This window comes from Platichthys flesus, chromosome 5, assembly GCF_949316205.1.
Source record: "Platichthys flesus chromosome 5, fPlaFle2.1, whole genome shotgun sequence".
Lineage (NCBI taxonomy): Eukaryota > Metazoa > Chordata > Actinopteri > Pleuronectiformes > Pleuronectidae > Platichthys > Platichthys flesus.
Genome location: NC_084949.1, coordinates 5842727 through 5857892, shown reverse-complemented (window position 1 = coordinate 5857892; position 15166 = coordinate 5842727). Strand labels below are relative to the sequence as shown.

At 38.2% G+C, this 15166-nt stretch overlaps 1 protein-coding gene across 3 annotated transcripts; it reads right to left on the bottom strand.

Annotated features, from left to right (window-relative positions):
• Positions 1-5618: 5618 nt before the first annotated feature.
• On the bottom strand, positions 5619-10397 carry LOC133953366 (C-type lectin domain family 4 member M-like). 3 transcript variants are annotated; one of them, XM_062387265.1, is made up of 7 exons: positions 10319-10397; positions 10016-10156; positions 9103-9201; positions 8216-9010; positions 7962-8104; positions 6758-6867; positions 5619-6637 (listed from the first exon to the last, which is right to left on the bottom strand). In XM_062387265.1, exons 2-7 carry the CDS (start codon positions 10119-10121, stop codon positions 6499-6501), a joined length of 1392 nt encoding a protein of 463 aa, XP_062243249.1. In that variant the 5' UTR covers positions 10122-10156; positions 10319-10397; the 3' UTR covers positions 5619-6498. The 3 variants fall into 3 exon arrangements, with proteins under 3 accessions (XP_062243249.1, XP_062243250.1, XP_062243251.1); XM_062387266.1 differs by having other exon boundaries at positions 10016-10136; positions 10228-10355; XM_062387267.1 differs by lacking the exon at positions 10319-10397 and adding an exon at positions 10228-10314.
• Between the last annotated feature and the right edge of the window lie 4769 nt (positions 10398-15166).

Sequence of the window (15166 nt, the reverse complement as noted above, 5' to 3'; positions counted from 1 at the left end):
TGAAGGGTTTAAAGAATGTGAGCAGTCAGGAGGAAGGTGAGGCTTCATTTGGAGTGAAGTTATAATATTGTACTCTGTGTTGGTTTTGCTTTTATCTGTCTCCGGGGAATTTCTCCTCTTTATAAAATGTAAAATTATATTTACATGGTATTAATTTAATCAGTTTTACCATTGAGCTAGAAGGTATGTGTTTAATAGCATCTGTGTTAATCATCATCTTGATAAAATACAAACTACAATGCAAAAAGACAGATGACACTTTCCCACTACTGCTGACAGCAACAAGTCTTAGTTTCCACTGAGCAAGTCAACTTAACGCAGAGTAATAGGAACTGAGGAGTCCTGACAGAGCTGGCCATCCCTTACAATGTTCATCCCAGCACTTGTTTATCACAGTCAGTACAGATCTGAAAAAGAGCCACACACTGATGACTGTTTTAACACCAAATACCACCCGCAAAATAAAAAAAGGTTATTCAGTTCATTGGGAAGTTTGCAAAAACATCAACAAAAAAAACTGGAGGTCTTTGTGAATATGGAAATAACTATGCAAGTGAGATTGAAATTATTTACTTATTTGAAGTGACACTGTTTACACCAGATAAGGTTTTTTGACCTTGAGTGCACTTTTTCACAGAAACAAGGACAAGGGCAGATTGCAGCGGATCATCCGGTCAGCTGAGAAGGTCATCGGCTGTGACCTGCCGGCTCTCATAGACCTGTTCCACTCCAGGACCAGTAAGAGAGCAGGCAAGATCATCGGTGATCCTTCCCATCCCGCTCACTACCTGTTCCAGAGACTCCCGTCCGGAAAAAGGTTCCGGGCCATCAGGACTATTTCCTGTATGTGCAAATATACATGGCAATAAAAAGAATTCTGATTCTGATTCTGATGAGCTGTAGAGTTTAAAGGGGACATATTATGCCCATTTTACCACAGTTGATATGGCTCCTTGGGGTCCTAATGAAATGTCTGTAACATATTTTGGTAAAATTTTCCACAAGGATCATTTAAAACAGCACCTTTTTACCCTGTCTAAAACAGCCATCCTCAGATTGACCTGTTTTGAGTGCCCAGCCCCCCTCACCCCCGGTGAGCCTGGCTGTGAGAGCCCCAGCTTCCCAGCGCAGCCGCCCAGTGGGAGCATTGGGAGCAGTGGGAGCAGTGGGAACTTGAGCTGGCACAGCAGCAGCATCCTTCCACACTGTTGAGTCAACGTTTAGATGTGTCCCGGGGTCTCTTGTTTATGCGGCCACTTAAATGTCTGACGTGTAGCAGCAGCGAGCTGTCAGTTTCAGAAAGTTTCACTTCCTCTTCACGTCGGTTGATGCCGTGACCTCGACAGGACTCACGGTGGAAACCAATTGGTCAGCAGCATAATTTGATATTCATCCCGTGCTTTGCATCGACCATTTATGGTTGAAAGTGGACGTGTGGAGGGCCGATTTGGAGGCAGATCCACGTACGAATGTCTCCAGGTGGACTGTGATTTATAAAGCGAACATTGCGTACATGTGTGCTTGCGCATGGTTTTATAAATCAGAATTATCTTTTGCGTACGCCATTTCCGGCTTTGATACGTACGTACACTTTTAGTATGAATCCTACGCACTTAGAGAAGCCTACCTCATGACGTCTTTGTATGTAGAAGAGGTTCACGATTGTTTAGTTACCTCCTCCCGGATTTCCTCAAACTTAGTGAACACTGGCAACTAACAGACAAAGGATGTTGATGGAGCTGGAGCTGCTTGACATGGAAGAGGACTTGCCTGTAAAGTATTTTATGAGACGAGAACAACACCAGAAGAGGAGACAGAGGGAATGAAACAGGAAGAGTAATGTGAGATTCCGGAAATTATGTCGTTAGCGGACCAATCACAGCCAAGGGCTATCCCTAGGCTCCCTGACATGCCGACGGATAGTTACAAAAAGGTACACAAAGAGCTCTCTGAGGTGCTCGGAGAGGACGTTCCACGTCGGCGAAGCCGTTCCCATGTGTCCGTGTCTGTCTGTCAAAACGGAGTAGCCTATATCGACCTTAAGGTACCAACTAAAATATCTGGCCTAAGTACACCAGACTTAAAATAAATATAAAATCTGAATTAGTAGCTTATATGGATTTCCCTTACGTATTTAAGTGTGCTATAATGAATTACATTGTAAACCATGAGCAAAGGTCAATTCTAGAAAAAAAAATTGAAACTTATTTATTTATTTCAACATTTGCCTGTTAAGCTCATATAAGATAATATGTTGGAATAGAGAGGTTGGGGCCACTGTACAGTTTTTTAAGAGAAGTCTTTTTTCTGATATCAAAACACTGAGCTTCACATAAAGCATATCAGTTGTGTCATTGCGTATCAAGTCTGAACCGGAGCGAGGGTAAGATTAAAGAAGAGACATGCTGTACTGTTTAAAATACATTCTCCAGGTTTACTTTATCTGATCCATTTCATCATTGTGTTTTCACACCCTGATTCTTGCACACAGCGAGGCAGTCACTGCACATTAGGCTAAGACTCTAGCTGCCAGTCCGGATTTGCAATGTGGAAAATGACACAATTGTATGTAAATAACTGTTTTCGTGTAGTTGTGTTTTTTTGCTGTGGATCTTCCAAAGGTGATGTAGCAAGGCTATTTCCGTTTATTAATAATATACTCATGTTGCTCATGTTGTTTTCCATCTGCCTGTACTATGATGTACTAAGACACACTATGAGCCAGTATGAAGGAGCCTCCAGTACATCCAACCGGACCTTGCAGCTCTTGCAGCAGCATTGAGAAGTTCAGAAGTTTTAGAGAAGAAAAAGGGTAAGGCTAGATTCATTAGATCATTTTTCAGTTATATGTATAGGTGTATGTTGTCATTGAACTGTGCTTATTGTACTAATTGTGTTTACAGCTGATTGAAGCGGGACAGATGACATGGATCCATCCTTCCACAGCCAGGAGCTCACCGACCTGCCAAACTTCAGATAAGACTAGAAGCTACACTGGATCTCACAGCTACACACCACAGGCGTGTACACACTTGACAAGATTCGGACAGAGTCCAACAAAGAACGTATGACCCAGAGGCTGCAAAGAGACATTTCAAGCTTCACCTGATTAGCTTTTCACTGGCTAGGCCAGTTGTGTTTGGACAATACTTGTGCTGTATGTAAATAAAGCTTTGTTCAACATATAACACTAAGCATCACATGAATGAATGTATAATATTCATTAACTGCAATGCTTTTGGTAAAGGCTTAATAAATAATAATATATATGAATATTTAAATTATTAGAAACAACAACATATTAATTATTATTGTTTATATTGTGTGGGAGGGGTTTACCCACGTGTGTTTTATAATGACCCTGGGTGACCAATAGCAGCAGATCTAACAGCCAATCACAAGTGACTCATCGTTTCAAAGGTCTGTGGTTTCATCCAATGGTGAATCGAGAGAAGTTCTCACAAGCGGCTTTACTCCAATACATATGCTAAATAAATCGCACCTTCGCTCCGCGGCTCCCCAGCTGCACTCCCCCTTCTCCAAAATCTATGATGACCGAGTCGGATGGATGGATCTGACGGACACTTTTTGATTTTACAGTTCACCGTCACTGAAAACAATTATCTGCTCCCGGCTTTTCACACACACAGTGTACGATGGCAACTAAATAAAACAAAGTGACACCCAGCCAGTCAAAATGCTTATATCATCGTTTCTTAGCGCAGCGGTTCCCCGGTCTTGTTTCCAAACTGCTAATTCCACAGCTTGAAGCTACACAATGACCAAACATGGTCATGGTCAGAAACACATTTCTTTATTATATGAACTCTTATATATCTGGCTCCACTGCCAATGAAGTCAGCAATTTCCCAAACAATCAAGGTGGGTACATTGTTTTATTGTGCTAGTATGTGTTTCTCATTTTGAGAACCAAATATTCTTTTAGAAACAGTTTTGTAAATAGTTAGCGAATAAATCTCCAGTAAATCTCCAGTCATAAGTAATTACTGGTTTGGCAGTGTTTGGATCTAAAGCCAGGTAAAGAAAACAATGGAGGGGCCTACAAGTAAATCCAGAAGCCCAAGCTAGAGTTTTCAGCATCTTATTAAGAAGGTGCCCGAATTCCTTCAGGGAAACAGACAAAGTCATAAACCGCTGCTTGAATTAAACTCTGGCCTCTCATTGGCTGAGAGCCAACAGACACCCATGGCCCCCCTTAAAGCAGAATTATAGTCCTGCGACTGCAACCGCGGAAGGCCACGCAGTTGCATCGACAGACTCGTTTTACTTTATGCTTCTCTAACGTGTTGCACGTGTTGCAACGCAATTCACCGCCAGAACACTGGACACTTTCCATTGGCATTTAAGCTTGGGAATTTGGGGAATTAAAAAAAAATTGAAAAAAAATACACAAATTAAATGCTGAGCAATAAAAACATCATTCAATACTCTATTTTAAAGATGTATGGAATTCAGCAAACGCTGCACGTTGAAATTTCAACCCTCCACTGTGCATTTCTCCATCACATGCACAGATAATTCCCAGCATTCTGCACACTACAGCAAATGCTATTTAGGCCTGCTGTAGTGTGCACTAGTCAGGTAAGTTTCGATAATATTACTGGCGAAAATATATTAGCATTTTGATTGAGGATTGTTCATCTGTTCATCTAGCATTTCTATTCATTTATCCATCAATTGTAAAATACTGTATTGTATGTTGTAAAATACAAATGTTTGGCTAACTATCGATATCTCTGGTATTACATTAGTTTTTTTTTACAAGCTTTTTTCTCATCTTATTCTACAGAACAATTCCACGTGCACTATCTCATGTGTGGAGACATTTCAAAGTCAATGTGGAAGGAAAGGCTGTGTACATTTACAAATACTATGCAAAGACCTATGTTAAGAATGACACAAAGATGGAGAAGCATATAGTCAAGTGCCATAAGTTTCCTCAAGGCTTAAATCAGCCTATGACAAAACTAAATGTTTATATTTATGTCTTTATATGACAAGGTAAATACAGTTAGTATAATTCCCGTTTATTCCCTATCCAGGTTACTCTGTGGGACGGGTCACTGAAAGGCAGCAAACAGGCAGACGTTTGTTTTTCTTAAGGTTCGTTGGTAACTGCCTTTTTTGCTTTTTTTAAACTTGCATCTTCTTTTTACTATCGTATTTTTAAAAGACCTAGGCCACAAATCTTTAACTCGTTGGATGAGTTCACTTTATCCGATCCACAGCCAACTGCACACAGCTGTTTTACCTGCAGAAGGACGAAATACTTTGTAGTGCAAGATCATAGCCTGGTTCTGAACCAGAATAATTGGACTAATTGTCACACAATGCAGTTCTCTAGAGAAGGCTGTGTGCTGAAGTATTCATAACATAGACACCGTCTCTTTACTTTGATGCTGAGTAATAAACTAACAACCCCATTAGTAACCTGTTATTGTCAATAATAACAATGATCATATCAATATTATTCCAAATTCATTTATTTCATGATTATATTCTGATTTATCCAATATTGAACACTGTGAGCTCCATATCTATTATTTCACAAATTGTAGAAAGTGAATTATTTAATCAGCATTCAGTTGATTGGATGCTTGAAAATAAAAAATGTGTTTATTTAGAATGCAGAATGTTTTTTAAAAGGCATTGAAAGCACAGCACTTTTTTTAACATGTACACTCAATAGTAAAAGCACCAATTCATTAGATATAAATGATGCTGTAGTAATAGAGTATAGTCTACATTTATGACTAAGGCTGTTGTCCCTGAATCTGTGTTATCCACATGTGCAGTTTGTGCTAGTGGTCACACAAGAAGCAACAACAACAACTGAGAACAAATAGCCAACATCAGTAAAGTAACACTTTAAGAGTACAGCACATGGGAAATGCATTCATTATTCATAGAGTCCGGTGATTACAATAAGTGCAGTATGTCAATCAAATCATGATGGATAATTGTAAACTATATAGGAATCATTATGCATTGAATTATTTTAGTAAATATGGAATCATCACAGATATAAATTACTTGTTACCCTTCATTACCATGAAACAGTTTCCACAGTGTGTACAGATATCTGTGGAAACCTCAGTCCCACTTTAACCAAGCTGTTCCAAACAAGTTAAGTCAACCTGTCTGCTCCACTTTGATCAGCTGGGTCTGCTGCTATATCATACTTAATAATACATTACTCACTTCGCATCACTCCATTTCAAGGTTTAGCTGTGAGTAATGCTGTTTACCTTTGTGTAAGATGGTCACACGATATAGATTTCTAAGCAAACACTGACTTTGTTTACATGGGCATCAATATTCGAACATTAACCTGATTAAGACAGCAGTCTAATTCAAACAATGCTGTGTAAACAACTTATTCTCTCTATATTAAACACAGTGATTATCAAGATTATAGTTATTACTGTCAGGCACGTAGCCAACAGTAACCAAGGCACTGCCCATACAGGAAAAGCACTATGTTTCACAGATCCAGTTTTGTTCTAAACTACAGTTCTCGTCATTCCATTCGCCTTTCCCTGGCGCACGGTGCCAGAACTCCACACAGTCCTGGTCCGTCCCTTTATGGCTGTTAGGCTGGCCTGCACCCCAGAACCTGTAGGGCAAGAAGAGACATCCACAAAAATAATTAATGCTGCACTGTCATTGGCTACAAGAAGTCAACATTACTTGCTTTTTGTTTTGTATATGAAGAGATGTGCATTCACTTCCTTACGCTAAGGTCAGTGGTGTACCGTCCACCCATTTCCACACGCCCTCTACTCCTTCATCAGCCAATCCAATCCAGACTTCTCTGTCATTTCCAAACAAGCCATTGATGAAGTTCTATGTGGGAAGCATGGTGCAATTAAATGTTATTAAGGTGTTTTTGTTTTCCACAAATGAAGATTCACCAATATTAGAAAAACTGACTTAATATTATATATTTTACATTAATTTTGACAGATCAGCCCGAAGTTTGTCTCGTATTCCATTGCTATCAGCTGATCAAATTAAGTTATTTTCTATCAAATATAAAGCTTAGATAATCTTGTGTGGAAAATAGTGTCAAATGTTCAAAATCTATAGAATTCAAATGATGACTTCGCATTAAGGGAACTGACCACAATTGTGTGAAATGTGGTTGGACTGGTGTACTCCATAGGTATATGCTATTTGTGGATTAATCGTATGAGCAAACTCTTTCACATACTTTCATATGATAATGAGCTGTCACAATATAAAATACTCTCAAATGAATATGGTGACATTTTAGAACGTGGCAGTGCAGATTATCCAGGTGTGGATTATGATTTTATGATTAACAACTAGATTGCTTAGACATACAATATGCCAATTTATATGTTACTGTCAATGTAATATGACAATCCCTCCATCCTTATAATTGTCATTGCTGTTCCCCTCATCTGTGTCAGATATATGATGTAAAGAAACATGTTTTTTTCCCTGTTGAATGGGTCGTTTTTTGTAGTCTCTCCTAACTTTGTCAGAAATTTACTGTAAAATAATCCTAGTGATGTTTTGCTAGTGTGTTTCATCTAAATTGTAAGAATTGTTGCTGTCCTTACCCTATAATTGTATATTTCATTACTTTATATTTGGAGCAAGTCGTCTCCACCGTAGGCCGCCATATTTTTTACAGTAGCCCAAACTGGACAAACTAAACACCTTTTGAGTTTTTATGACAACAGAATTTTTCATAGGTTTTCTTTCATGTTTGGAAGGGGAGGGTGAGGGGAGGAGTATTCAGCTGCAACATGAAACTTCACCAGTAGATGTCATTAAATTATACACGCCAAACCTTTAAGGGAAGATGATGTCGCATCTTGTTAAATCCTATGAGGCAAACAGATTTGTGAATATGGACTATACAAATGAAATTTGATTTGTTGATCGATGATCCTCACAGAAAAACGTACCATTTCATTTTGGCTTGTGATGATTGCCAGGTCTGCTCCTTTGTCTTGACAGTATTCTCTGCTTTTCTGCCAGGTTTTCTTGCCATTAGAGGTGTAATAGCAGCTGTTCTCGAACTTCTGCCAGCCATTGACACACTTCCTATCTGTACATGTGAGATATTGATTCAACAATAATCAAGCAGTGAGACAAAAGTATAAAAGCGCTGAGATGAAACCTTAACATATAGGATTTTTGGTCAGTTCTTTCTACGTACCTTGCATTGTCTTGTTCATTTTGTCAACTAGGCCCTTGAGAGTATCTCTCTCGGCAGTCAGGTTGCTGATATTCACCATCAGCCGTGCTCCCTCTGCAGTCACATTATTTAAGCTGCTTTCAAGCTCTTTTTTTTCCTGAACCAACGACGCGTAATTAGCCCGCAATATGTCTGCTGCTTTTTTAAGAGAGTTGAAATTTTCCTGAAGAGTTTTTATTTCTGTCGTTAGGTTTTGGTGAGTGTTTGCTAGTGTGTCCTTTTCACCAGTAGATGCGTTGTATCTCTCCTGTAAATGTTCTATGTCTTTAATCAAGTCATTGTAACTCATCTGCAGTTTCTCTTTAGATCTGGTGACATTATTGAATTTGTTATGTAAATTATCCCTTTCCCTGGTCACTGAGTCATGACTGCCCTGTAACTCATCTTTACGTTTGACCACTGTGTCATATTGTATTTGTAACAGCTCTTTGGCTGCAGACAAGACATTGTAATTGGTATCCAATCGGCTTTTACTGGCTCTCAGCTGTTCAATGTTTTTGTTCAAAGCCTTGTTATTGGTCTCTAACTGGCTTTGGCTGAGCTTTAGTTTGTTTGTTTCTTCGCTCAGCAAATTGTTGTTTGTCTGTATTTGGTCTCTCTTTTGAGATAAAACATTGTTATCTCTCTGTAACTGAATATGTTTGGCTTCAATATCCTCTTTCTCTTTTTGCACTGACTTCAGGCTGTCCTTCAAGTACTCTTTCTCTTTGTCGATGACTTTTACATTGTCTTGGTTTTCTTTTTCGACTTTTTGATCTGCCAGAGAAAAGAGATTGTATGTTGTCAATCAATAGATTCAACAACACATTTCGGCAACTTCTTAAACACACACAAAGATGTGTACTCACAGTGGATGCTCTGACCTATGATACCGGCCAGCATGAGAACACAGAGGAGCCCGAGGCAAACTGTGGCAACCCTGTAGGAACTGTTCCTCAACACAAACTCTGTTTAAGAGCGGAAACAGAAACTTGAATTTCATGAAGTGATCTAAGGAACTTGTGGTTTCGTGCTTCATCTGGTTTGAATCTGACTGGGATTGCAAAATTCTCTCCAGAAGACACATTTCCAGCAAAATTCATAAACAAAAATCGTTGTTAGTAAAATGTTATTTTAGAAATAGACATATCATAATATGTTATTATTGTTAATTGATATACAAACAAAATGTTGCATTTAAACATTAATATCTTTATACTGTATAATTTTGTACAATATAAAGACAAACCAAATGATCTGTCAAGAGAATAATGGCTTTACCAATGATTTGGAAATCAAATCAGTAACTACGTAGACAGGAGTGGTTAGTACTGGAAGATAAACATCAGAAAAATCGATTCACTTAATTTCATGAATGCAACTATTCTATAAATGCTGCTCTGTTATTTGCAATACTGCCTATATTCAGCTAATACAACAAAATATATATAATAAAATAAAAAAAATATGTATACATGTTACCGAACCATATCTAATTATGTTTATATATATATATGTTTGATGTGTTTCTGGTGATCAGAGAGATTTGAATTCCAATTGTCACTTTACTCTGTGTGTTCCAGTGACTTCTGAGCTAAATGCTTCTTAATGTGTGCAAAGCTCTGTATTGACTTTTTATTATGACTCCAAATGAATGCTGATGTTGCAAATTTAACACAGGTTTGAAAAGATTAAAAAATTCCAAAAGAAACTACATTCAATTTGACTCTCTCGTGGTATTCATCATCATCTTGACAATAAAAAAGCTCTTATTTTCATTACCTGAATAGCGGCGGCTGGTGCCAACCCCGAGAAACTGCTTATAGCCAATTTTACTTTCTTCAATCTCCATGTTTGTACCAGTCGAAGCATGGTATTGGATACTCATCTTTGCAATGGAGTCCTACCACAAAAATGTTGATTCTAGTAAAAGTGCAAAAGAGGATAATATTTAATTACACTTCAATAATATAAGAGAAACAAATAAACCTTACCTGTGTTTGGAGAGATGATAACAATCAAAGAATTGTAAAATGGAGAAAACCCTTTCTTTAAAATCATGGGTGATAAAGGAATGACACTCACTTGTAATGAAAGCTCGAAACAAAGAAGCAGAAGCACCTATTTGCCAAGTCCACAGAATGAAGAACATACAAAGGTTTTGAGGAAGAACAGATTCCAGATGCAACAAATATGCTTAATGGGCAGTTTTCATCAAGTTTCGCTGCAGCATCAATTTCCTGATTCAGTGACACATAATAGTTCCAATTTGAGTTACTTTCCAGAAACAGGAATGAAAAAAACGAGGGTTACTATTGGTTTCAGCAGTAAGTTAATGTTGTAGTTGTCAGAATATTATAACCTTTGAACATTTCTTTAATAAGAACTTAAATGTGAGCCAATGATTATGGCGCCGCGTGCCAATAGGTTGCTGACCCCTGTCTTACACTGTTCTCTTATTTCATCCCAGCACCTGTGTTTCTCACAGTCAGTTCAGATCTGAGGAAGAGCCACACACAGATGACTGTTTTCACACCAAAATACAAGACAAAAAAATAAAAAGATAAGTTTATTTTGTTCATTAAAGTTTTCAAAAACAGCAAGAAAAACAGAAAAATGCTGGAGTTTGTGAATATGGGCAAAACTATGCAAGTTATATTTGTTTTCAAATAATTTACTTCTTTTAAGTGACATTATTTTACACCAGATCAGGTTTTTCAACCTTGAGTGCACTTTTCAAAGAAACTTTTAACAGGGTTAATGTGCAACCATGAGCTGAAGGGTTTAAAGAATGCTAGCATTTAGGAGGAAGGAGAGTCTAAGGAAAGTTAGGAAATAGAATTTGGAGTTAAGATAGAATATTGTAGTCTGCGGCTTTGACTTTTATCTGTCTCTGGGGAGTTTCTCCTCTTTATTAAAATGTAATTATATTTACATATAACTAATCTAATCAGTTATACCTTTGAGCTCAAATTTTATTATGTAAGACAAATGCACATACATGGACAATATACTGTGTATTTAGAAAAAATATTTAATAATTCATGCAAATAGGGTTATGTGAAGGGATATAAATGAGTCATCTCAAATAATAATTGAAACAAAAGGTCAAATGTATTTTATATACACATTGCACATCTGTCAACACATAAGATTTTGAACATTTAGCAATTCCCCTTAATCGCCAAATGTATACATCATATTAAAGGTTTTCACACTGAGACAATTTTAGCTCTGAATCAGTCACCCAAAACAAAGAAAATAGGCATTAAGTTGAAGTGAGCTTCTTTATTTCTACTAGAGCAGGGATTCCCAGAGTGTGGTGAGCCTGTGCATGTGTCCTCGCCATCCTCTTTGCTCTTTAAAGGTGGCGGCTTGTGTAACTTTGTTGCAGTTGTTGTGCAATAGTAGGAGTAGAATTGACGTTGGCTAATTATTAATAATCATGAAATATGATTATTAAAATAACAATTATTTCTTAAAAATAATCAAAAATGATAAAGCTATTAATTAAGAATAGTAACACATTTAATTAGAAATGATACGGTTATCCATTAATAATAGTTAAAATAATTAATGAAAACAATAAAATTATCAATTAAAAATAATACAAATCTGTAATCATTGCTTATTGTCGCGGGGCACCACCCTGGTTACAGGGACCAACAATTCAATCTTTAAATATCAGTCTCAATGATATAGGTTATATTAATAATCTCAATATTTAGTATTAATGATTATATAATAAACAATGAAGGGTTTTAAGTTCGAACACAGGCTATAGTAATCCAGCTGTATACACATACATATGCACAAATAATCACAGAAATACAAATACTTTAATTACAAAAGTATTTATTAAAAAGGGGAAATAAAGTTAATGTTATTTCAATGATTCTTCATTTAACAAACTCCAATATTTCAAAGATGGTAACAACAGCAGCAGCACTTATCACAATTGTCACACATGTAATACGGAGTATCTATGTGTGTGTGTGGTCGTGTGTGTCTGTCTGTGTGTGTGTGTGTGTGTGTGTGTGTGTGTGTGTGTGTGAGAAAGAGAAAGGGGAGTGGCTATGGCGTAATGACGTGGTGACGTCCTCTGGCCGAATTCAAGGTGATGTTACATTCACGTACTTTCAAGATGGATGTTACCTTAGTGAAGCCACGTTGCGAAAAGCAAAATGGCTGCCGGTCACTGACCTTAACAAAGGGGATCTTTAAGACAAAGAGATTTCTTATCTTGTGGTTTTGGCGCCGAATGGCGTCGAGATGTATAAATGCTCGTTAAATCTAGATTTCTCCATGTAACATGAAATGTATAAATGTAGGTCGGGACGTCTGTAAAAACAGGTTTAGGAGAAGAGAGAGAGAGAGAGAGAGAAAGAGAGAGAGAGATCAGGAAAGCTCTCAAAACATCGTCAGAGACAAACTTCCAGCGAAGCAGACCAGTTACGTGAGATTTATCTTTTAACAGATGTGAATCTCCGCACAATATCTCTGACGGTAACACGCAAAAAGGAAGCACCGGCTCTGTACCGCGCTCTTCTCAAAAACACAGTAAACAAAGGAACCGGATGTGTCGTCTCGGCCCGCCGTGTAGCACGGCTAAAAACAGATCAGCGATCTACAAACAAACATACAATCAAACAAATGACACGCTAAGTATTTAAACTAGTCTCTGCCCAGACAATAAAGCCTCTTACTGTGACCTCCGCGGTGTTGCTTGCGCGTGGGGCGCGGATTTCCCGGAAGTCCAGTGAATCTGTCGTTAAACCTCAGGATGCGTGCGAACGGGCGGATTCCTGGAAAACAAATCAGTGTCCTGGCCTCTTAAGCGGTGCTCCGGTGGGTCTCGTGGTTGCAACGGAGGTCAGCGCTGGGCCGAAATAGAGCGAATTCTCCTGCTCTTAGAACGGAATTCGGCTTTGTCTCTTCTGCAGGGATGAGCAGCGGTAACGCCGCTGTGGATTTGGAAAGAAAGTCTCTGAGCTCGGCCAGCGAGCGAGTGAGTTCCTGTGCACGGCCTTTTCAAGTTAAAAAAAAAAAATAGTCTCTATCAAAGTAAGATCAAACTTAAGATAAAAGAAAATGAAAGAAATGAAAGAAAATAACTCTGGTTGCCCCCTTTAGCAACTAAATCATCTGGAAAGACCCGGAGGGGTCTGTTGACGTCTTCAGAGCAGGGAAAATGGCAGCGATTATTGATGTCTCAGTGATTTTATTCTACCTGAGAGGTTCTGCCTCCTTGAGGTGCTGGTCATAGGATGATGCTGGCTTTAAGCCATTGAGTGTCAGAGTTGGACCTCAGTGGGCGGGGCTTGGAACTCAGCTGGGGTCCTGAAGGCGCTTCAGGACATTTTCCAACCACCAGGGGGAGATTCTCAGGCCTGCTGGAGAATGTTTTCCCTCCAAAAGTTTTACAATCCTTTGTCCTCACCGTCGGCTCCAGTGTCTGGTGTTCAGCCTCTGGACTGTGGCCCAACACAGTGTTTCAATTGCATTCGAATGTGAGAGCGCATTGATGTGATCTCTTGATTATTTTGTTACGTGTGTTCTGATCATGTGTGTTCATGATTAAATAGGATGCATTGAATGCGGCTATAAAATGGATTTGTTGCGTTTCTTTTTTTCATAACATAGACACTGTCTCTTTACTTTGATGGTGAGTAATAAGCTAACAACCCCATTTAACCTGTTATTGTCAATAATAACAATGATCATATTAATATTATTCCGAATTCATTTATTTCATGATTATATTCTGATTTATCCAATATTGAACACTATGGACTCAATATATATTAGATATGTCATCAACATCATCACAGCTTGGGCTACGAAATATTAATAAAAACTGAATGAAAGATCACGTGGGAATAGACAAAACAATGACAAATTCCAATGAGGGGAAAATGAAAGATCCAAGGTATTCCAATATTTGAGCACTTTGTATTTTAGTCATTATTAATAGTCTGTAAGGAAGGAAGTATGTTAAGAAATAAAGATAAGTCATATTAAACTAAAAAATCATAGGTTTTGCAATATTTTCCATTAACATGTAACAAGTTGATTAGAAGTTGTAGAGCACACGAATGGTGTTCCTTTTGAAAAAAAAATTCTAACAATTGTTTGGCTGCTATTAAGAATCAGTCTAATAAACTGTATAAAGTATTGATTCAAAATTCTCTGGGATCAGAGAGAAATGGGAAAGTGTCATGATAAAAAAAATATTTCTGACCTGAAAGAATTACGTGGTGAATAATTGTTTGTAGAGCTCAAATTTGACAGGGTCATCCACTGATCAGCCATTAACTGTATATAAAAGATGGGCAACATAACTGGTGTACGCAAAAGAAAGTTCAGAATTATAAAACCGTGCGCACGCACACCTGAACGCAATGTTAACTTTATAAATCACAGTCCACCTGGTAACGTTCTTACGTGAATCTCCCTCCAAATCCGCCCTCCACACGCCATCTTTCAACCATAAATGGTCTATACAAAGCACGGCATGAATATCGAATCATGCTGCTGACCAATAGGTTTCCATTGTGAGCCCTAACGGAGTCACGTCATCAAGAGATGTGAAGAGGAAGTGAAACTTTCTGAAACTGACATCGAGGTGTTTGTTATTGAGGCGGAGAACGATTTTCTCGCTTCCTCCTCATCCTTCCATTCGCATGCACACATCAAACAGAACCCTGCACCCCTGTCACGGCAGTGAATCCTCACCTCCACTGGGATATTATTTGGAAAGTGTCTTCATTTCTTGAAAGTGATCTCCTGTGCGCTCTGTGCGCCTGATGGCGCAGTCACGTTCACTGTAGCGATTTGATGATACATTCTGAGTATTAGAAGATATCATTAAATACTATTAATGACTTGGCTCTGTCACTCCGCTGTTGAAACGAATCTGAATGTAATTTGCTG